The 24,094-nt window shown below is 36.8% G+C and overlaps 1 protein-coding gene across 2 annotated transcripts; it reads right to left on the reverse strand.

Moving 5' to 3' along the window:
• Positions 1-969: 969 nt before the first annotated feature.
• hs3st1l2 (heparan sulfate (glucosamine) 3-O-sulfotransferase 1-like 2) lies at positions 970-23,099 on the reverse strand. Of its 2 annotated transcripts, none has more exons than XM_051684234.1 (2): positions 22,730-23,099; positions 970-2,726 (listed from the first exon to the last, which is right to left on the reverse strand). In XM_051684234.1, exon 2 carries the CDS (start codon positions 2,596-2,598, stop codon positions 1,687-1,689), a length of 912 nt encoding a protein of 303 aa, XP_051540194.1. In that variant the 5' UTR covers positions 2,599-2,726; positions 22,730-23,099; the 3' UTR covers positions 970-1,686. The 2 variants fall into 2 exon arrangements, with proteins under 2 accessions (XP_051540194.1, XP_051540202.1); XM_051684242.1 differs by lacking the exon at positions 22,730-23,099 and adding an exon at positions 6,713-7,119.
• Positions 23,100-24,094: the final 995 nt, after the last annotated feature.

The following is a 24,094-nucleotide window of genomic DNA, read 5'->3' on the forward strand; positions in this document are numbered from 1 at the left end:
ACTTTTTGATGCCAACTAAGAACCCCCAAATAATGATCCCCTTAAGAGGTACCCCCTTCCTAAATATAAAGGCCGCTATATATTTTCATGTATATAGATTCATTTACAGTGCTTTAGAAATTTTGCAGTTGTGATATATTAAAAAACAATATGGTGTTTTAAAAATAAAATAACTGGTTTTAAATTGTGTGTGTGTGTGTGTGTGTATATATATATATATATATATATATATATATATATATATATATATATATATATATATATATATTATTATTTTTTTTTTTTTAAATTTTTTTTTTACTTGAAGAATATTCATTTGTAGTATTTCGAAAGCAGAACGAAACAGAAACAGTAATAATGTCAAATTTGGTAAATGTTTATTTATTTATTACATTTTCTTTCTCTCCTTTTCTCCTGTCCCACAGACACACTAGCCTCCCCTGGACCCCAGTTTGAAAACCCCTGGCCTAGCTGACCAGCTCAAATGGCATTCAGACTTACAGTAATTCATTCCTTTCGGGATGTACTAAAATAATTTTCATGCAATGAGGATCTTCTATTTCTGGCATTAAAGTATGTACATCTTTCTTATTTGTTGTTTATCTAGTATAGAACATTGGACTTATTTACAGAAAATGTAGGCCTGCCTTTTAACTGCAGAAACAACAAAAGGCTTACCTAATCACCACAGGGCAAAATTTGTCAGGAAAATTCACACAATTAATGTTTAGCAACATTTGCTGCATTTCATTAAACATTATATGTGCTCTCTCTCTCATTTTCCACCAGATCTCTTTTGTGTAAAAGGACTCTGAAATTAGGGTTAGGAGATTTCCAAAGGAGACAGCATAAGGTAATACAAACATTTTCTATATGAATATAGGCACAGGTATTCTCATGTGAGAATTTGTTATTAACTGAGTGTAAAATGTCAAATGGTGTCAGTGTTTTACATGAAAGGACGTAAGATGATTTCTGTACATTTATTTATTGAATAGAAAACAGAATGTAGTGCATTAACTTATGACATTATCAAAAACCTGATTAATTTAAAGAACCAAGATTTTAAAAAAAAACAGACATTTCTATTGAAACATTAAAATAAAATAGTGAAGTACAAATTAGTATATTAAACATGAGAATTAAATAATTAAACTAGAATAATTACAGCTGACAATTTTTTTTCCAAGCACCACTTTATGCACTGGGAATATATTTCAGTTTTTTTTTTTTCTTGCAGTATGCAAACCTTTATGTCTATCCACATTCTGTCTTTATTTTCTATTAGAGAAAACCAAGTCCACCGCTTGGACTTTCAAGTTCAGTCTCTTCACTGAATGGAAATCTAGCCATTGTTTTCCATCACAAATCCACAGCATCTCCATTTGAACTGATGGATCAGATGTTTGGCGACAAAGGTGATCCAAACAGTGAAGTCCTGCATAACTATTCTGTTGTCCACAGAAGACAACCTGTCTATGTATTAGTGTTCAGCAGATTTTTTTTGTTGCTCATCTGGAACCTTACTGTAGCCTGTTTGTCCCTCAAGCAGTCTGGTCATCCAGTCACTTTTGATCCAATTACTATATAGCAACATTGGAATATTTTCATAGAACCGGTTTTCCAATAATAGTATGAATCCCATTCTCAGTGTCTGTGAGAAATGTCAATTATTTTTGTCTGTCTTTAGCACCAGTCAAATCTCTGCCCCACCATTCTGAAAAATATTTGGTTGGGTATTCGTAGATATCTACAGAGTTTCTGGAATGCCTCATTGCTTAGAGGTGCGTGTGGTCTTCCTTTCGACTCATCCAGGCACTTGTCTTGTCCCGCAGACAGCATACAATAAAAACCTTTTGTGACGTTGAAGTAGAAATTATCTGGCTTTATCCGAGGTGGAAGTTCCAAGAATTTCTCCGCTTTCTGGAGCTCAGGGAAAGGATTCTGGATCAGTGCCTCTCCATCCACAATGTGGATCTGCTCCCTGGGAAAAAGCTCCATCCATCTGGCCAGGTGCTGGTAGTAGAAACTCCGCTGAAGGGCCTTATATTTAGGGTTGATGTGTCCTTGTGGTAGTAACATCTCTTCCAGTGGCTGGTATGGCTTATTTAGCTGAATACGGTTGTGGAGAACTTGTGTGTAGTCTGACACAAGTCTCTCTGCTGGGTCGCGAACAATCAGCAGCAGTTTTACTGCTGGATTTGTGGCCCATATCCTTCTCGGGGCCGGTGGTGCTGTAAAGTAGCCAGGAGTCTTTTCCACAGTCAGCTGCCCAGGGAGGGTGATGGGCATTTGGGCACGGTACCAGTCCAGACCTTTCCGAAAGTTTTCCTCCTGGTTGAAGTAATGGATCTCTGTCTTGGCTACCTCCACATCAGGGTGTAAGTTGAGCATCTCTAAAAGGGCCCTGGTGCCTCCTTTGCGCACTCCGATGATGATGGCCCCTGGTAGACGTTGCAGAGCCATGGCATTGAAAGTTCCAGAAGGGGTCTTCGAAGTCACAGCGGTCAGAGTGGCTCGGAGTTCGTGTAGACAAACAAGCAGCTGAGCCTGGAGCAACAGCAGCAGGATCAAAGCCAGGAGGAGCGTCCACAGCATGGCGTCAGTCCAGTCAGGTCAAGGGCGGCACGGTGTTGCAAACACAAACAAACACACACAGCTGGAGATCACACACACCCACAACAGCTGTTGATTTCGTCTGTTCCAGAACTCTGTGCAGTAAATTTCTGAATAGGAAAATTAACAGGAAAATATTTATTAATTATGTAATTTATGCACTTGTATTTAAATAAATATACAATTAACATACAGTAGTTAATGCATTATTTAGAGAAAGGAAAATATTTGAAGCTCACAGGAACATATTAATAATTAATAACATTAATCATAGATCCAAAATCTTTAAATATATCAAAAGGCTTCAGATTAATTTTAATAATGTGTCAAAATAATTACATGAAAACACATGTAAAAACAACAACAATAACAACAGCAGCAGCAGGAGCAGCAGGGATTCTTCCTACTTCTTCAGTTTGATTTAATTAACAGAATTATTAAATCACAGAGAAAAGAAACACATTAAACATTCATGAACAATAGTGCTGCGGATATCTCTATGGGTAAATTTACCCCCGTCCTAATCCAACAGGAGACACTCTATTTGCATAACACACACACACACATATATATATATATATATATATATATATATATATATATATATATATATATATATAATAAATAAAAATGTCCAGCACTCTTTTGAATGTCCATGTACTAAAATAAAATATTTGATGCCATGAGTGTGCCTTCATTTACTATTACTATTATTTTGAAAGGCCATGGAAAATGAAGCAATGTGATAAAAATTTTACCTGGTCACAAAAAGTAGTCCGTTAATTTACCTGATGATCTTTCACCTTTTGCTGACCCTTTATGCTTTGCAGAGCTAATGTGTACTTCTAAATCACTTGCACCTTTATTAGCAACTGACACATAAGTGCCAGCTTTACATGTCATACATTCTGCTTCCCATGGATCTCGACCTGGACGAAAGCATGGGAATTTTTTGTGCAAATCTTCTGTAAATTTGCACTTTCGTTTGGGCATTGTTTCCACTCAGCTGTCATTTGCTGCTACTGTCAAGCAACTGTTTGATGCCGCACACAACAGCGCTTTGCGCGTTTGCGGAGAGATTGACAGGCAGGAATTTGGCCAATAGTTGCTGCAAGCCTCTTATAATCGACCAATTGGTGTGCGAGAAGGCGGAACTTACAAAGAGGGGTTAAAGCAATGCAAATATGTGTGCACACACAATGAAGTATTAGACCAGATGCACATCATAATGCACCTAAAGCCGAATCCCGGACATTTCCGCAAATTTAGAAATCCCAGCCGGACGCTTTTTTAAGGTCCAAAAAAGAGGACATGTCCAGGAAAAAGAGGATGTATGGTCACCGTACGATATGCCAAAGTGGGCCGCGATATGCTGAAGGGGCCCACAAAATTTACACCCTCATGTTGTTAAAAATGCGTATTACTTTCTATCCATGGCAGAATGGCAGCCTCAGACATCATTCAATTTCATTGTTTGGAAAAAAAGATCAAATGAAAGTGACTGGAGTCTAAGATACTGTCTAAAATCTCCTTTTGTGTTCCACAAAAGAAAAAAAAAGTTAAACTGGTTTGGAACTACAAGAGGGTGAGTAAATGATGACTCTTACTTTTTGGGTGAACTGTCCCTTTAAATTGTAAAATTTTTAAGCAAGTAAAGATTAATAAACTGAGAAGGATAGATAATAGCAGTTGTAAATGGCTGATCAGGATAATTGGCCACTTGAGGGACATATTTTCCCTTTCACTAAACACAGGATAATAAAATAATAAAAAACACAATTTCTGACTCTTTTTGACTGTCACATTTGGTTTCCTCGTTTAGTCACCTCACACTTGTGATGTTATGGTACCCTGCTATATAGTGTGTCACGGGTTATTAACAACCTGTTAACTTGTACCCCCTTGTTTTGAGCACAAGCCTAAAAGGACATACTCAAAATACAATGGCTGTAGTTCAGCCCCACATTGTATTACAGGCATAATTTTGGTCTCTTTTGAAATGAGACACATGGAAATTTGTTGTTAAAAAGTAAATATCAATAAAAGTCATGAAAAAAAATTGTTAGAACAGCTCACAATTATTGTAAAGTGATCAGCTACTTTTTTCTCATATATATTTATATGAAATAATACATGACTGACCTTGTTGATGCATAGAAACATAATGTTCTATTTCAAATTTGAGAATGATAACTTTAAAACTCTTAGTTATATGAATCATTTTCCAAGACCATGTCTTGTGATTCTGGCTGCAAATCACATTAGCTTTTAGCATTAGCGCCTAAATACAGAATAGTAAACATTATAAAATAAACATTATCTATTTTACTTCCAGTCATAATAGAGTTGTTAAACCAGTGTGCTTTAATAATCTCATGTGGATTCCAATCATATAATGAGGCAGAAAGCAGATTACTGGCAGGTGAAGATGATAGCAGGTGTGCAGCTCCTCTGCAATTACAGCTACTGAACTGTCAATAATCATATACAAATACCAGAGACTGCATGGAAATAAAAGACAAACCATATATTTTTGTAATCGTCTATTTATTAACAATAAGTCTCAGCAGTCAACTGATTCGTTTTATGTTTGATATGTATTTTATCCTACTATGGGATGGGATGGGGAAGTCCCTGTCATGTGGGCAATGAGGTATGCATGATGTTATAATTTTATCTTTATCTTCACCATATTTGAAATGAGAAATGAACTTGTGGGATTTCTAGCTTTGTGGAGGTTTGGAAATCAAATCAACTGAAAGAATTACAGTGTGTCAGCGGATCATATCGCATAATTTAGTGGAAAATTGACGTAAATAATAATTCTTTAAGAAGTAAATATGAGAATATATCAATATTTCCATAAATGTGCACACTGTTGGACTAAATGTTCTATTGGATGTTGTTCACTGGAGCCTGGGACAACTCGAAGTTTACATCACTGAATAGGTACTTGCGTCTTTATAACGGTTTCATTTTCATAACTCTCGCTTTGATATTTTGATATGTTGACATAAATTACGAAATTACTCAGTCAGTAACATTTCTGTTGTGAAACATTGATAAATATCAAAGCTGAAGTACTAGACCTTTCTTATGATGTATAGTTTGTCACGATTAAAAAAGAATTGAATGTTAATAACATACAGTTAATGCAAACAATTCTGATCGTAAGATCGCCGGCGATACCTGCCAGTGAGTTTACTGGTCGTCTAGTTTCGAGCAGGCAGTCTTTGTAAACGAGATGTGATGTTGCTATGCACGCTGAATAATTACACAGCTGGGAGTAAATGTCGAGCCCTGTGGTCTTGCCACTCCTGCATGGCTCTGCTCCAGTGTCATCATCGTCATTAACGCTAAGCCTCATTAAATCTGCCATTATGGGTCTGAATGTCTGTCTAATGTCTCTCACTTTATTCCCTCATCTCACAGTTTTAATCTTTACAATGTGCGTCTGCGATTCATCTGGTTGGGTTGTATGTTGGCAAATAACACAAAATGTCAGCCCTTCGACCTGCTAAACTTATTCTTTTCTTCATTATTGCCCTCTATAGTGCAGTATTCAGAATTGTGTTGATTACATGAGCTGTCAGCAGCAGTTGGATTTTTGACAGGTATTAAACTTTGAATGATACATAAAATCATGCAGGTTGTTGAGGATATACTATTATGTTTCATAGACTTATTGAAGGATGGACCCGAGCTATTTCTAAATCACCAAGCTGCCACCCACACAACCTAGCAACGCCCCAGCAGCCGTCCCAGGCAGGGGTTGGAATGACTTTTTTCACCAAGGATGTGTAGTGTGTGTGTTCATCTTTATCAGGGACTCACAGGCCTATAGATTGAGTCAGATTTCCTGTAGTAAAAGCTAGCCTCTCTTTCTCTCCTTTCTCTTTCTCTTTCTCACACACACATAAACATTCTCTAGTTGAGAACAAAAAGTGTATTCCCACTCCACTGTCACCTCACACTGTGCAATATAATCCTCTTTCCTGAATGCCACTGCACACCAAAAGGGAACTGAGTTACACACACGCACATGTGCAAGCACATGCACACAAACACACACACACACACACACACACACACAAACCTCTGTTGATTTTCTTATGTAGTTTTTGCATTTAGCATCCTTAGCTTAGTGCAAACTTAGTCTTGCTTTTGTTTCCAGCTTGCTGTAATTCCTTCCTGCGCTCAGCCGTGTGTGCACAATGGACTCACTCGTGAACACAACTAGTTAGACAACTGCACCCACTCACACAGACACATACAAATGCATGCATGCACTAGAAGAGTTTTGGCCTCTCATAAAACACAAAAGAGGACCTGCAGGGAAGGAGATCAAAGAACTTCCTCTCATATATTAGCATTTTATCTCAGTTCCTGATCCCACTGGATTGTTCAGGGCTCAGTGTCTTCAGGCATGACCAATTCACATTAGTCACCTTTCTTTGGTGTATTTTATAAAAAATATACCTAAGCAATTAAACTGTGACCTATTAATGATTGAGTTTTAGCACGGCTTTGTTAACATTTGTTTTTGTTTTGTTTTTTTGCTTTTCATTTCGTGTTCTTTGTTTTTGTTTTGTTTCATACTTTCTGCTTTGTTTTGTTTTGTATGCACATTAGTCAACTTTCTTTTGTGTAACTTACTTAGATAAATAAATCATTTAGCAAGTGAACTGTGACTCATTATTCTGCTTAAGTTTTAGCAGAGCATTGTTACCATTTGATTAGTTTAATTTCTTTTTGTTTCATTTCATGTTTTTTTATTTATTTATTTTTTTTATTTCAGTTCATGTTTTTTTGTATGCACATTACTCATCTGTCTTTGGTGCACCTTGGATAGATAAAACAATTATTTAGTAAGTGAACTTATTACTGTTTAAAATGTAGCACAGCATAGTAACCATTTGTTTGTTTCTATTGTTTTTTGTTTGTGTGTTTGTGTGGGCGGGTGGGTTTGGGTGGTTTACGAGGACTTTTTTTAGGTTACAAACTGGTAATTACAAGGGTATTATGCTATTAATGTGGTTTATGAGGACATTTCTTGTGTCCCCATAATTCAAATCACTTAAAAAACTTATACCTAAACTAATTTAAACTTAAACTATGTTTTTTTTTTTGTTGTTTTTTTAAATGTAAAAATGCAGAACGTTTTTTGTGAGGGTTAGGTTTAGGGGTAGGGTTAGGGGATAGAATCTATAGTTCGTACAGTATAAAAATCATTATGTCTATGGAGAGAACCGCACCAACATGTGTGTGTGTGTGTGTGTGCATGCGTGTGTGTGTGTGTGTGTGTGTGTGTGTGTGTGTGTGTGTGATGTTGTTGAGATTTCTTCTGAAACTCTAGAGAAACAAATGTGAGATTCAGGCCATTTATGACAAGTTTTACTGACCAAAACTGAAATCTCTGAGTTTTGATCAAATGTTTCTAATAAAAAGAAAACAGGTAAAAAAAAAAAAAAAAAAAGCTGACCGGTTAAGGATCTTTACTTTGTACACAAATTTAAGCTTGCAGGGGCAAAAAGCTCAAATGATCTCCACAAAACAGAGTAATGTGCATGCAAAAAACTTAAACTAACTTAACTGTGGGCTGGCCTCGAAACGGTGCCGAATGGTGCTGAACGGGCGGCAATAAGCTGAAACGGGCTGCCGCATTATACCGAAAGGTCTGCGACTGGCTGAAGAGGGCCACAAAACGGCACCGCAATATGCTGAAGGGGGACGCGATATGCTGGAAAATCTGAAAAATAAAAAAGAATTACCAAAAAACTGAACTAAAAATGTTGATCATTCCATGAGAATATTGATATAGTGTCATTAGGGTAAAAAAAAAAAAAAAAATAGTGTTTTTTTTTTCCTTGGAAAAGTTTTATTTTGCTTTCAATTAACAGTATCGTTATTGTTAAAGAGATAATTTGTGATTTTTGCCCCTGCAATCTTAAATTTGTGTACAATGTAAAGATCCTTAACTGGGCGGTCTTTCTTTTTCTTTTTCTTTTTTAACCTGTTTTCTTTTTATTAGAAACATTTGATCAAAACCCAGAGATTTCAGATAAGGTCAGTAAAACTTGTCATAAATGACCTGATTCGCAAAATGAAAAGCGAAGCAAAAGAACTGGACCGTTTCCCTAACAGGTGACTCTCTCTCACACAAACAGATTTCTCAACCCCACTTCAGTGAACAGCTAAATGACTTTCAAGCATTCACCAAGTTTTACTATTCATCTTAGGTGAATGCAAATGGAAAATGAATGAGAGGATTAAACAGGGTCTGAGAGGATCTGATTGTCTCTGTCATCACACTGCTGCTGAAAGAAACCGAGATAAAACATGTGTAAATTGTCTCTTTGGATGCTGCTGAAAGATCTCCTTCAATCTGGCCAATAGACACTGACCTTCAGTAAATCTGCTCAGTTTTTAGCACACAGATGCCCCACTGAGCTTAGTCTCTTTATGAGCCTACCCGCACCACATCAGTCTCTCACTCTTCCTCACTTCCATTTCTTTCTATTCCTCTCTCTCTCTCTCTCTCTCTCTCTCTCTCTCTCTCTCTCTCTCTCTCGCTCTCGCTCTCTCTCTCTCTTTCTCTCTTAATTTAAATTTAAAGTACTTTATTAGCATGATTGTTTATAATATTGCCAAAGCATAATGACAAGACAAATAATAATAATAAAACAGTAACAAATAACAATAAAAATAGAATTAAAATAAGGTGCCAGATATTGAATAAAATAAAAACTATAATAACAATATACACTATACAATATAAAATAAAATAAGCATTTAACAAGACATTATGAATATTAAAAAAAATACAAATACTGTGAACGAAGTACACTCGACCTCACCAGTGTCACAGTGAGCACAGACTCGTTCTTCCTTTGGAAGCCATGTTTGTCTGTGTCTGCCTTTTTCTATGGCAAGACTGTGATCACTGAGCCTGTATTTGGTGAGGATCCATCTCTGTTTTGGATCTCTTACAGTGTGGAGATAGTCTGCTAGATTATACTTTCTGTTTAGGGCCCGATAACATTCCAGTTTGCTTTGGTTTTACTTTTTTCTCTCTCTCTCTCTCTCTCTCTCTCTCTCTCTCTCTCTCTCTCTCTCTCTCTCTCTCTCTCTCTCTCTCTATCTCTCTCTCTCTCTCTCTCACTCTCACTCTCATTTGCACTTGAAGATCTGGGTCAATCGAATTACACACTCTACAGCCCCCTTTGGTCTGCATGTTCCTCACATTGATAATGAGGAGTGAGAGTATATGTGTGTCGTGCTGTTTGGGTTGAATATGAGTTTGGGGGGCGGGGGCGGGGGCTGGTCCCCAGGGGGCTTCACTGTAATTTAAGAGGTTGTTGGCATGGAGAACATGGCAAACTGTACTGCCATGTAAATGTGTCAGAGTCTGGTAAGGTTTAGCAGCCACTCCATGTTTCCCGCTGTACTCAAGCGTGATATGGAAAGTTGCAGATAGATGAAAGATATAAGAGCAAAGGGTTGAGATTCGACCCTCTCGAGAGAGAGAGTGAAAAAAATGGAGAAATGGAGAAATAACTTAAAGAGAGTCTAATAGTCTCAAATGAGAGCTTTTGGTTTGTATTAATTTATGGTCTCCGTTGCAGTATTTGTAACTAGGAAGCTGACACGTATGTCAATTTAGGTTAAAATTTTTACAAAAATGTGTAAGAGAGTATAAGAAAGTGTATTTTTTTTTTTCAGGAGCTGTGACTGGTAAACATTTCTCCATTATGACTGTTTTGAATGACTTTTAATGCCTTTACTAGTTATATATACTGTACATGTATTATATAAAATATCATAATTGTGAGTGGGATAGTCTATATTTCAAAATATTGTAATATTTTACTCTAATGACACTATATCAATATTCTCATGGAAAGGATAAAAAAGGTTATTTCAGTTTTTTGGTAATTTGTTTTATTTTCAGATTTTTCAGCATATCGCGTCCCCATTCAGCATGTTGCATTGCCGTTTTGCGGCCCTCTTCAGCCAGTGGCGGACCGTTCAGCATAATGTGGCAGCCCGTTTCAGCTTATTGCCGCCTGTTCGGCACCTTTTGGCCCCGTTTTGAGGCCAGCCCACCAGGAAAAGTCCCGGTTCTCCCTATGGCCAGTCCGCCCCTGCACATCATTTTAAAGCTGCTTTACAGAAAATCATACTGTAATGATTTAAATACCTTAAACTTCTTAGTGAACAAGCCAAAGGCAACTGTGACAAGGAACAAAAACCTTGGGAGAAACCTCCTCTGACTATACAAATACTATACTAAACTATACTAATAAGTACTAAACAGAAAATATGCAATACATTTTTATTTTGACCCAGATATTGATATAATATTGTATTGCCAGGTCCCTGCTGATTCCCACCCCTAATTGTGAGTCAACAGCCTTTGAGCTATCTCAATGTCATTTTCCAATCAGTATGACAAGCAAATGACTGAGTGATTAGCAATCTATGCCACAGGGGACAGAGAGATCCGATTAGTAGTTCATGTCAAATGAGTTTTGTTCGCCTTTTACTACAGGGGCAAGAATCTATTTCCTGTGTGTGGGCAGCATCAGTATTGTAGATTTGTTGGGAAAGGGGTAAACATTGAGTCAGTGGTCATGTCACTGCTAATCAGTCTCTCTGTAGGGGTGGGTGGACAGATGGAGGGTTAGACTGCTCTGCTTAATACAGCTAACCACCACCACTGAGCCCGAAGACCTGACAGATACTGGAGGGTCACGACAGACATTAGGGCTGAATTGACATGTCTGTTTAGTGGATGATGTTTTATTGTGGAAGAAAAAAATATCAATAAATGAAAATAAAGATGAAATCAACAGCAGAAAAACAAGTTCTGTTCTGTAGGTTAAGTAATAAAATCATTTAGGCAACTAAAATACATATTATTTTTTTTAATGTATTTTGTGAGTGGAGCTTGCCTGTCCAAACTCTCCACCACAGTGCTAGAGTGTTGCAGCTTGGTTGCCAGGGCGTTGCAATGTGTTTGCTAAGATCAGAGACTATTTAGTAGAGACGGGCTACTTCTATTAAAATAAATGGGAGAAACTGGAAAGCCCAACGGCAGTCAACGGTCAATGGATTTAGAAAGGATGTCACGCCATACAAGTAAAAAAATTAACCCAATCACCTTTTAGATACAAGACAGTGAAAACACTTTGGCTAAGGTATTCTGAGTGGTTTTTAGTGCATTGCTATGTGGTTGCTAGGGTGTCTTGGAGGTTTCTAGTTGGTTTCAATTCAAAATAACCCACCCTTAGTCTCCAATATTCTGGTTCTTAGATATGGCTTGGATCTTCAATATATGTGAAATTTACACCCGTTTCAAGTCCAATCGCTTTGAAAAATGATAGCTCAGCTCTACTCAACAACCTGGACACTTTGAGATAACGTTCAAGTCTGTAGTGCAATCAGTGCAGGATGAGGTATGCACTGAAGTTTAATACTGGGGTTTGGAGTGTTTTTAAATGCCCAACTCTATCATGAGCAAAAGTAGTAGTGATCCATGCCTCAGAAAGCACCACTAAAATGTCTCCATTTCAGTGTGTCAGCTAAGATGCACTATTATATTAAAGGGATAGTTCACCCAAAAATGAAAATTCATAATTTACTCACCCTCATGATATCCCAGCTGTGTTTGACTTTCTTTCTTCACCAGAACACATTTGAAGAAAATTAGAAAAATATCTTAGCTCAGTAGGTCCTTAAAATGCAAGTGGATGGTGATCAGACTTTTGAAGCTCCAAAAATCACAGATTGTCAGCATAAACGTCATCAATATGACTCCAGCGGTTAAATTAATGTCTTCTAAAGTGACATGATCGCTTTTGGTATGAAAAATATAAATATGTAAGTACTTTTTTTTTTAACTCTAAATCATCACTTCCGGTCAGCAGCAGTATGCGTGTGTGACGTAATGGCATTGGCATGTGAAACACGTGAGAACTTAGGTATGTGCGCCACACATGGAAGAGCAGCGCTGTTTCAAGTGAGTAGGAGGAACGCTGTACAGAAGCGTCATTGGTTTTGGTTTAGATCTGTATTTATCTGTTTCTTTACTCACTTTTTTGTGTGTTTGTGTGCTTATCCTGGATGTCCGAGAGGAGAACGTGAGATTACTTCCGTAACATGGCAACGCGAATACGTCACACGAAAGACTGCATGATCTCCACCCTCTCGTGAAGCAACCGGAACCGGTTGGATTGTAGTTAAAAAGTATTTTTCTATATCTAGTATATATATATATTTTTTTTTTTTTGCACCAAAAGCGATCATATCGCTTTAGAAGACATTAATTTAACAGCTGGCATCGTATAAATGACGTTTATGCTAACTATCTGTGATTTGTGAGGCTTCGAAAGTTAAATCACCATCCACTTATCATCAGGATAAGTAAATAATGAGAGAATTTTCATTTTTGGGTGAACTATCCCTTTAACTGTTTAAATAATTTTACTTTACAGTTTTTCTGAATTGCTCAAACACTAAACCCCATTCTCTGAACCAAATGCTCAGTGGCCTAAACCCATTTGTCAAATCAATCACTCTTTTGCAAAACTCATTATCACTCAATAAAACAAATTTCGCACTGTGATGCACTTGTGTTGCAAAACGGTAAACACGGGCAGCAAAAGTTAAACACAACTACAACACAGCTGTCATCGTTTACACACAATGACTCAAAATTGTTCACACTTGTTTCTAATGAAATGCAAACGTGATGCTGAGGCTGAATTAATCTCTCATTGACTTTTTTTTTTTTTTGCACAACATTTTTGAGTTTACTGTAATGTGTTTTTCATTTAGAGTGTTCTTTGTTCGTTGGGGTTCTGCAGTTGGACTACTGTATTTTTACAGTATGCAAGTGCTGAATATACTTATTTGCAGTACTTACAGTATACAATATATTCACTGTACTATTGTAAGTTGTGATTACTTTTTTTTTTTTTACAGTAATTGCAAAATGCACTTACTATATACAAAAAAATAAAAAAAAACATTCTGTAACTACATGCCCTGGATGCTGTGTTCTCTATTTTCTGATGTAGTGTCTAATGTATGCTCTGTAGTGTTTATATATTGACTTGCTGTGTGTATGATCTGAAAGCATTGTTTGATTTTGAGCACAGATTAAATGGTTTTGAGGCAATTGTTTGATTTTGACAGAAGTTTTGTTGTAGTTTGAAGATTTGGTTTTGTGTTTAAAGTTGTGAGAAATTGGGTGAAGGTTTCAAGAAATGTGTTTTAGCAATTCAGAAAAACTGTAATATAGACCTTGTTCAAAATGAGAAGGTCCTCATATAGGTGAAGGGTTTGAACCAGAAAGATTAAATGAGCGAGAGAGAGAGATGTGGAACTTCTCTTAACACCCTAACTACAGATAATGACAGCACATGGATCTACTTGATCTACTCATGAAACGAGAATTATTTAAATGAGACCCATGGCTCTTAAGAGCTTAGTATTGCAGTAGGTATGAAATATATTAACTGGCTTTTTTATTTTGTAAGTGAAAAATAATAACAAGCAGTCCAAAACTAGGGGTGATTCTCACACGCTTGTTAGTTTTAATTTGTCTGGTGAATCCCAAAGCGATCCGATAGAGAGAGAGTGTTTCCACAAAACAAACAGCAAGAGGGTGAGAATAAATTTGTGCCAAAACAGTGCTTCTTTTCCAGATTTGTCTTGCAATTGGCAATTAATCCCTGGAAAGAAGAAGTTGTTTGGAGGCCAGATGAATGGAGCTGTCAGTCTCTGAGCAGGTGGTTTGCGGTCCCTGTGCGTGTGTGAGCATGCTCCATTCATCCACACTGAAATCTCAGAAGCAATGTTTTTGGTTCTGCTCTTTGTTTTCTCTTGTACCCACGTTTCCACGCCAGGTTGTGGCTTTTGATACGTCCTTAAATCCCTTCACATTCAAAGAAGTGTGAAAAACTTCTTTGTAGTGCTTTAACCTGCTCGTATTCTGAAAGAGCCCCAAGCACTTAGCTATATCCTTCGCTTATAGATATGCTTTCAGTGAATGAAGGCGTTATGCAATGGAGGGATTTTTCTGCATCGCTGGCTGGAGTTTTTTTCTTCTATATTTTGAGGGAACAGTGGAATGTTTTGTGTGTGTGTTTGTGTATGTACTTAGTTATAGTTTGATGAAAAAAGTGTCCCCAGAACAGTCAGATAAATCTGACAAAACCTCCCTTTGGGGACATCCTGAATTAAAAATGAACTCAAATATTGTTTTTTTAAATTATAAAAATGCAAAAAGTTTTAATTTATGGGTAAGGTTAGGGTGTATAGATTAACATGTATAAAAATGAACAGGTTTGGCTACAGCATATTTGTGAGGGCCAAATTATTGAAAATGTTGCCACTAATAGTGAATCATGAATACCGCCTTCTGAACATTTGAAGTGATCCTCAAGAGTTAAAAAGGCTTTTAAATCAGCCAAATTATAAGTTTGAGTAAGAGTTAGGTTTAGGTGGAAGATAGAAAATATCATTACATTCATAGAAAATCTATTGCATCTATGTCTCACTAGTGAAATAAAGATATTTGTCTGTGTGTGGAGAGAAAGGGGTCCTATTGTGCCCTGCAATGTTATGCCAAGCAGTTCTGTACATTGTGAGACATTTGGGACTTAGATGTAGAATAAGAAAAGGTTATTGTTCTTGCTTTGCAGTGTGTTGGCTGGTTGGTTTTTCATTCACAAGGGAGTTAAGACCTGTTCAATGTTGTTGTGTGGGGAAGATCTAATCCATAATTCTGTATGAGGAGCAAGTTTGGTCAAAGATGCAGTTGAATTTGTTGAATTTGTTTTGCAATGCTTTTATCCCATCACAAATGTCTTTACAGCAATATTTCAGTTGTTCTTCCTAGTCCGTAAGATTCAATAGAGAGCAAATGGAGACTTTTGCTTAACTCTGCTTCTCTGATTTTTTATAAGAGATCTCAACTACAGTATGTCACATATTATGCTGAGATTCGCCAAGATACCAAAATCAAAATCAGACATTTTAATATGAACTGAACTATTTTTTATCAAATTCTTCTTTAAATCAAATTCCACATTAATGGGATAGCTCTATACTCTTACTGCTGCTGACCGGATATATAGTCAAGGGCATGACCAGGAACTTATTTTTGGGTGGGCCTCAATAAAAATGGATGGACCAAATTTTTGGCCAAAAAATTTTTCACCACATTTTCCTTAGCAACAGAAATTCAAACAGTTCTTTCACAGTTTCAGAAAGCAGAATTTATGCATTTTTTAAACTATTTTATAAGTATATATTTGAAGTCAAAAAATGATCTCTAATGTTCTGGATGGGCCTGGGTCGGCCCACTCTTGGCTACACCACTGTTTATAGTTAAAAAGTACTTAAATATTGATCTTTTTCAGACCAAAAGTGATCGTATAGCTTTAGAAGACATTCGTTTAACCACTGGAGTCATATGGATGATGACTGTCTGTGCTTTTTGGAGCTTCAAAGGTCTGATCACTATCCACTTGAATTTTTTGGACCAGCTGAGCTGAGATAGTTTTCTATTTTTCTTCAAAGGTTTTCTACTGAAGAAAGAAAGTCTTACACACCTGGGATGACTGGGATGTCATAACTATAATTTGGAGGGGCAAAGCCCATCCCAGATCCGGTCTTGTCCAAAACCAAGATGGCTGAAAAAGTGGGCAGCCACTGTTGTGCTCTATTTGTATGAAAGCAGTCCATCCTAAATTGCGAAACTGAACCTCTTTTGATGATGTATAATGTGCATCTTTACATGCTCCCGGTAGCATTTATAATAGTTGCTGTGAGGTCAGGGGAGGGGATGTTTTTGTGCGGTACTTTGTTGTGTAGTTTCGTGTTTTAATGTGCTGTGTGGTGTTGCGCAGTGCTGTGTTGTGTGGTTTCATTCATGCGGCTCTTTCTTTTTTGGGGCTGCAGGGGAGAGCAGTGGCATAGAGGGCAGTCAGCAAAAGAGCTGAAGCCTGTCATCCTAATGGTCTAAAACTGTCAGCACTAATGACCCAAGAAACAACCACAAAGTCCAACCTGTACACAATCACACACTCTCAGATGTGTGCAGATACACACATAGACATACAGTATATCCCTGCCTTATGCAAGGATACGTAAATCTAATAATAAAATAATTTACTGCATTGTTTTTATAATTTCATACGGATTTGTCTGAGAAAATGTTGTCCGGAATACAGTGCCTGTGACATACATAATGACCTCTGTGCCACAGCGTAACCCTTCTTCTCATCCGTATGGCATGATTTTGAAATGCTTACTGCTTTTGCCACCCAATTTTCATTTTGGGTGAACTATTCCTTTAAGTTCTCTAGTACAACATTTGTCCGGCATACTGTTTAGAATAGGGAACCCCGCACCAGATTTGACCATCTGTCAATCAATGGAGTTTCCAAGCTGTCCAGTTTGGACTTGGGCCTCTCAAATCTATAGTCCCGGACTCCAGAGTGTGTGTTTGTTTTGCTGTTCTACTCTCTCGTTGTAACATTTCAATGAGATTGTGGTTTCTATGTGAGTTACGGTAGTCTAATGTCTGGGTAGGTGAGTCACTGACAGGTAAATGACCCTCCATGGTCATTTAGTTAATCATGAACTAGGTCAAATAACAGCTATGTGTCAGCCTATTGTGTAGAGTATCTGTGATCTTTTAACTGCAAGGAATACATTTGTATAATAAAAGTCATTGCAATTACTGTGATTTACTGTGAGTGATTTTTTGACTCATTTTTTGAGTCAAATCTAAGAGCAAACTTATAAACCTAGACTGTACACCTCCAGGCTCTAGATAATATCTATTGTTAAGCAATATGAAGTGCTCTGCTTATACAACAGGTTGATAAATGGTACATTTTACTGCTCAGTGTATCATTTAGCATTATGCCAATTGCCTGCATGAAACAAAGCTTCTTTTTTCATATATATGTAAACTTGTACTATACATATATTAATTTTTACATTCATCATTTGGTTAAAAATCACAATCATTTGGTTAAACTTTTTATCTTACCATTTAAAATATTATTTTATGATTTCACGTTACCTTATGGACCTTAAACAGGGTCGACACCATATTATTTTGACATGAATAAAAATGAGGATGTGAGGGATAAAAGTACTGTCCATTGAATAGGTTGTACCTTTATGTACTTTGGTGTCAATCATTCAGCCAGCAAAACATAGAAAATACGTCTTTCTAAAAAATTTCGTGAAAAAAAAAAAACTCCAGAAAAACTTTGTTGCGAAAATTAGACCTTAAGGCTATGTCTACGTTAATCCGGACACATTTGAAAACGGTGTTTTCGTTTTAGAAATGCTCTCTGTACACACTGCCATTTTTTAAGCATTTTTACAAAAGTTGCCAGTCCACACTGAAACATATGAAAATGCTTAAATTCCCTTACTGCGTATACGAAAAATCGGAGTTGCATTGTCGGTCTGAAACGCAATTGTCCTCGTGTTCCATCGCCGGACACCAATTCCGAGTAAACTTCCCGTCGCCTTTGAAGGAATGCAATATGAATGTTGTACAAAGTAATATTTATCTTTAACAACCACTATAACACAGGCTGCCATCTTGATTGTTTTGGTTGAATGGATCACATGACTGCGTCAAATGACAACAAATACTCATTGTTTTCAGATATATCTGTTTTCCCAGTCCACACTACAACATGAAGACGACATTTTCAAATTTATCCACGCGTTTTCAAAAAGCTTTGTTTTTGCTGACAAAAATGGCACCTCAGTGTGGACTAAAGGCCAAAATGTGGAGAAAAAGATGCGTTTTCAAACGAAAATGTATTAGTGTGGACAAGATAATTCGGCGACAGTAGGTCTAAAGTTATTCTGTTGAAATCAGTCTATGCTTACAGAAATTCAAAGCACTGCCTCATGTGGGCAAAGCTGGAAGTGTTGTTGAACAAATGGGGACATGTGAACTCCATTTTCCAGGTGAAATGTGCACAGTGTCGCCAAAAGCTAGTTGTATTTTTAGTTGTAAATTATATAATATAGTCAACAGGAATGCATATTTTATTATCCATACGCCCTAACCCAAACTCTAACCCAACTGTCAGTGGAGTAAAAATTTAATATTTAAGGGGAAATGAAACCTCTGAATAGCGTTCATCATTGAATATGTGAACACAATTACTTCCTGGTTCATGTGGGACCTAAACCCGTGTCTCAAAGGCTGCTTGCGCAATGTGCCATCAGTAGCGCCACAGGCAAAAGTAAACACATTTGAAGTGATGCAAAAATGTTTGACAGGAGATGGCGCTTGTCAGAAATTCGCCAAAATGGGGTCGATTTCAGGGTGCCGGAACATTAGCTATCAACATGTCAATTTCCTGTGTGATCATGTTGATTTCTTTTTGGTTATTTTTTTTCTTTCTGATAGACATTCATTTTGAGTTGTCTTCTATCTTTGTGGATTGTACACTTTATTTAATAATCCTTATTATAAAAAATATAAGGAATATATATATATATATATATATATATATATATATATATATATATATATATATATATATATACAGTACATAACAACAACAACAACAATAATAATAATAATAATAATAATTTATATTAATAATAATTAATAATAATAATCTTTTGTATGGAAGAGTTTTGAGCTATATCTTAATATGCAATATATGTTTTGTACAATACTGTACATTTATTTTCCTGCTCTTCAAATATACTAGAGTTTTTACATTAGGATAAAAACAGCTCAACCACCTTTGACAGTGAGTGACTTCAGGCAAGCCTACTGATGTACAGTAATGCTTTGGAGTGAAACTGTTTCATCTTGTTCTTAAATGAAAACGTATGCAGAGAGTTATATACACGACTCTTTTTATGTCTCTTTCTCTCCCCGTATATATGGTCATTGCACTTAGAAAAGCAGTTCTGTGCTCATAAATAATTATATCTATTATTCACGTCTTCCTCTATCACTAATGCTCAAATATTTTTAATAATTAATTAATAATAATATGTATCACACATTTGCACATATACAGTGAAACTCTTTTTTTCCACATATCCCAGCTAAGCTGGGGTCAGAGTGCAGGGTCAGCCATGATACAGCACCCCTGGAGCAGACAGGGTCAAGGGCCTTGCTCAAGGCCAACAGTGGCATCTTGGTGGTGCTTGGGCTTGAACCCCTGACTTTCTGATCAGTAACCCAGAGCCTTACCCGCTGAGCCACCACTGCCCCTGGTTTTTATACCTCCGTGAAGCACTGCTAGCACAAAGGTGATGGAGATTTGCTTAACCTCGCAGTCACCATTAAAAGGATAGCTGACTGTATCCTGACTCATTTGTTTCTTTTCTTATTCCTTTATTACCTTTTCTTTCTCCCATTTGTTTACAGCCCTCTCATTTTTAATCTGTTCTGAACATCTCAATCAAATATGTTTATGTGAAGGAAAGCAGCTTACTGTGATTTGGACAAGTAGGACATGTTCATGGATCAACATCCTTCTTGGTCCTGGAACAACATTCCAATCAACCAATCAGATTTTAGGGATAGGGAAAGGGTTAGGCTTAAGGCTGGGGTTTGGTGCTTAAACAACATTCTTATCAACCTATTTTCCATGTGATTTTAGGAGTAGGTTATGCATATGGCTAGAGATAGTGTTTGAACTAGATCTGAGGGTAATGTTTTTCCAGGATCTACAGGAAATGTTGATCCAGGGACATATCTGACTTGGTAAAAATGATGGGTGACTGGGATTTGGCCAAGTAGGAAGTGTTCCTTGATCAACATCCTTGTATGTCCTGGAACAACATTTAATTTCCTATCAACCAGCCAGATTGTCTGAATAGGAAAAACAGTATAGGATTAGAGCAATGCTAACGTGATATATAGCATTCTTACCAACATGTAACGTCTGATTTTAGGGATAGAAGACACCCAGCCTGATCTCATGAAAATGTTGTTAGGTGGTTCCTTACGCATATTGCAGCAGCTCCATGGTGAAATAGTCTACTGTGGATTAAATATTCTTCCAAAAAGATAAGCTTTATAAAAAGTTTATGTTCTATCAAGTTTTAAATCAACAAATCCTACATCCCTTCCCTAAACCTGAAACCTAATCCTAACCAATAGTGTAATAAAAAGCAAATGTGACATGAAAAAAGCAACTGAAGCAACCACATCATCACCTTACAAGTCATGCGCTATATAGTAAAACTGTTTAGATGTCATAAGAAATTATTGTGTGAAGAGGAACAGGGCAAAAATTAAGTGTTTATGAACTGATAATCTGCTGTTTTTCTCTTGAGTTGTGTGAAAGGGAATAAAAGTGCTTGTGGTTGTAGCAACTCTAGTGTTTATTTTATCAGGGAACTGCTGCGAGATGTACAACGAGCCACGTAAAAATCATTTTGCAAAAATGAAGGTAGAGTAATGTGGTTCTACAGTATAAGACCAGCCACGAGAAGCACTATGTTATTGAAGTCTTTGCCCCTTTGGATTTACCACCAAAACTTTACATGCACAGAACAGCATTTGCATTGTTCTGCTGTGGATGTGTTGCAAGTAATGTGGAGAATTTGAGCTGCTCTCTTAAAAGTAATTTATTTGGAGACAAGCAGCATTGAGAAATACATTTTAGTATAGGTGAAATGGGTGAAAGCACACCAGAAGATGTGGGAAGGGATAGGGTTAGGCCTTTTGTTTTTTTTGTTTTTTTTGTTTTTGTTTTTTTTTTGACAAATTTTGTTCCAGGACCAGCAAAATACGTTAATCCAGGAACACATGTTACTTGCCAAAACCACACTGACTAAAATTATGGTCACCAGGGAAGCATGTGTTTTTGGGACAATAAAAAAATCTTCTTATGCGCTCTTCACTCAAATGCACTGTTTAAATATTCTCTCCTTGATGCAAAGCACTTCAAACTGATTCCATTTCTTTACACAGATAGTTTTTCTGGCATAAAGAGCCAATGAAACACACACAGTGCAAATTCAGCATGAGTTCAGTTTATCGCTGGTCACTATCAGGATTCACCTATATATTTCCACAGGGGTCAAATCCCTTCCTGTTTTCAATTTAAGAAAACCACATGCCACAGTCAATGACCAAACAGACACACAAGTACAAAGATGGTTTTGCCATTTTGCACTTGGATTGCCTCTTGGCTTTTCCCTTTTCATTATATCTCCATCCTGAAATTGTGAGCTTTAGTGTGCGTGAAGTCAAATGCTGCATTTAGTTAGAATTGATATTTGCCACAGTACATTTTCCATCATGTGTGAAGTACTCAACATACTTGTCATGTTAACTCATTAACCTTCTGTGACTCCTATGGTCCCACAATCTTTGTGATTTTTTGCATTCATATTTACAATAGCTATACTTTAGGTGTACATATAACATTTGTTTTCATGTTATTTTGACAAATATAACATAAAACCACAACTTGCCGCTTTGTTTTGAGACGAAATTAACACACATGTAACATAGACACATCAATAGTCATAGAAAGTAAATGTAATCATCAAAAAACAAAAAAACAAAAATTGAGAAATGAGCAAGTAGCCTAGCGTTGTACGCCCGAACACCACCCCCACCCCCAAAAAAAACAACAACTTTGAGGACAAAACACTTTAACTTTAAAGGAATATAATTTTTGGTTTTGTTTTCTCGGAGGTACCTGATTTTCAGAGGGTTCAACAGAACAACAGGAAGTTATCACACAAGAGGCTGGATCTTGACAGTACTGTAGGAAGACAGTTCCTACACTCTTACAATTTGCACTACAGAATCAAATTACTCCTCTTAATCCATTGACATGCTGTAGGCAACCATATGCATCCTGAGACTTCTCAAATTCGAGCTTAAGCACAGTTCAAAGTTCTGGATTGAATTCAGACTCTGCCCTACAGAGGAATAGAGATTACTCACATCTTTACCTGCTCAACTGCTAAGACATATTGAACAGTTATTCAGACCAAATAGGCTACACCTTTCTTGAAATATGAAAACGGAGACAAGGAAAGCCAAAAAAGAACAAGGAAACCGGGAAGAGCTTACCTGATCTTTGTCTTCTTGAGTCAGGTTCTCTTCTTTACAGTGTTTTGGGTGAATTTCATTCACACTAATCCATCATTCTGAGCCCTCAGCATATCTGCAACTCTTTCTGTTCTGTTCTTGCTATCTCTCTCCCTCTATGTCACTCTAGATCTCTTGTTCTCTGAGCAGTTTTGAAGTTAAGAAAGTTTTTTTCTCTGTGCAGTATCTCTAAACACAGAGACAGGGAAAGTGTGATAATAATATCTGAGGTTGCAGAAGAAACTGTGTGCGTGTGTGTGTGAGAGAGAGAGAGAGAGAGAGAGAGAGAGAGAGAAAGAAGCTGAATGGATACGAGAAAGTGTCTACACGCTGTGTCTGTCAGTATGTGTGGATGGAGTGTGTGTGTGTATGAGTGAGTGAATGAACAACAGACAGAGAGAGAGAGAGAGCACAAACACGTTGCCCCTAAGGGAAATTCCTCCCTCCCTCTCTCTCTCTCTCTCTCTCTCTCTCTCTCTCTCTCTCTCTCTCTCTCTCTTTCAGTTTCGAGCCCCCCTCCTATCTGTACTATCGCTCTGCCTCTATCCCCAGCCTCTCCTCCACATTGTTTGATTTGTGTTTGATCGACTTCTCATTCAAATACATGAACTCAATCTTCACTTTGTCTCCAAATGTCATTTTTTCCTTCTACTCATATGCCATATTCAGAATAGCCTGTTTCTTTTCCAGCTCCCTTTTTTCTGTTTGAGGGCTTTGGAATATATTTGCCCCAGAAAATCCCTAAAATCATGAATAACTTACAGAGTGCTGGCTCACAAACACACAGGGCACAAATACATGTGCAGAATGTACAGTAGCTCCAGTGTGTCTGTTAATCTCCAAATGAACTGCACACTTTCACTGTATAATGGTACACATTGGAAATAATTATTCTGTGCAGTGCAAAAGGTACGTATTTAAATTGTTTCTTTGTGCTTCATGTGCTTTAAATAAATCATGAGCTGTATTTTTGATAGTTCTCATTCAAGCTATAGGGGTGCAGAACAAAATGTTTTTATATATATTTTCTGTATTGGATGTATTGTGAAATTTAGCACAATATTGGGTCAATACATGCATTTTTATAATCCACATAATAAATCAAATGTGCCTTTTTAGACTACCTCAAAATCCTTTAATACATTTTATCAAATTAAATATAGCTTAATTACCAAATGTATGTGTATAATTATAAATATATGTATAAATATTGTTTATTATTTAAATAATATTTACAGCTGATTGAATAATAAAATATATTAATAATGATCTTTAGATTGACCCATTGTAGATTTTTATAACAACTACAAAATAATAATCATATTAGTAAAAAAATAAATAATTTAT

The sequence above is a fragment of the Myxocyprinus asiaticus genome, chromosome 4 (assembly GCF_019703515.2).
Source record: "Myxocyprinus asiaticus isolate MX2 ecotype Aquarium Trade chromosome 4, UBuf_Myxa_2, whole genome shotgun sequence".
Taxonomy (NCBI): Eukaryota; Metazoa; Chordata; class Actinopteri; order Cypriniformes; family Catostomidae; genus Myxocyprinus; species Myxocyprinus asiaticus.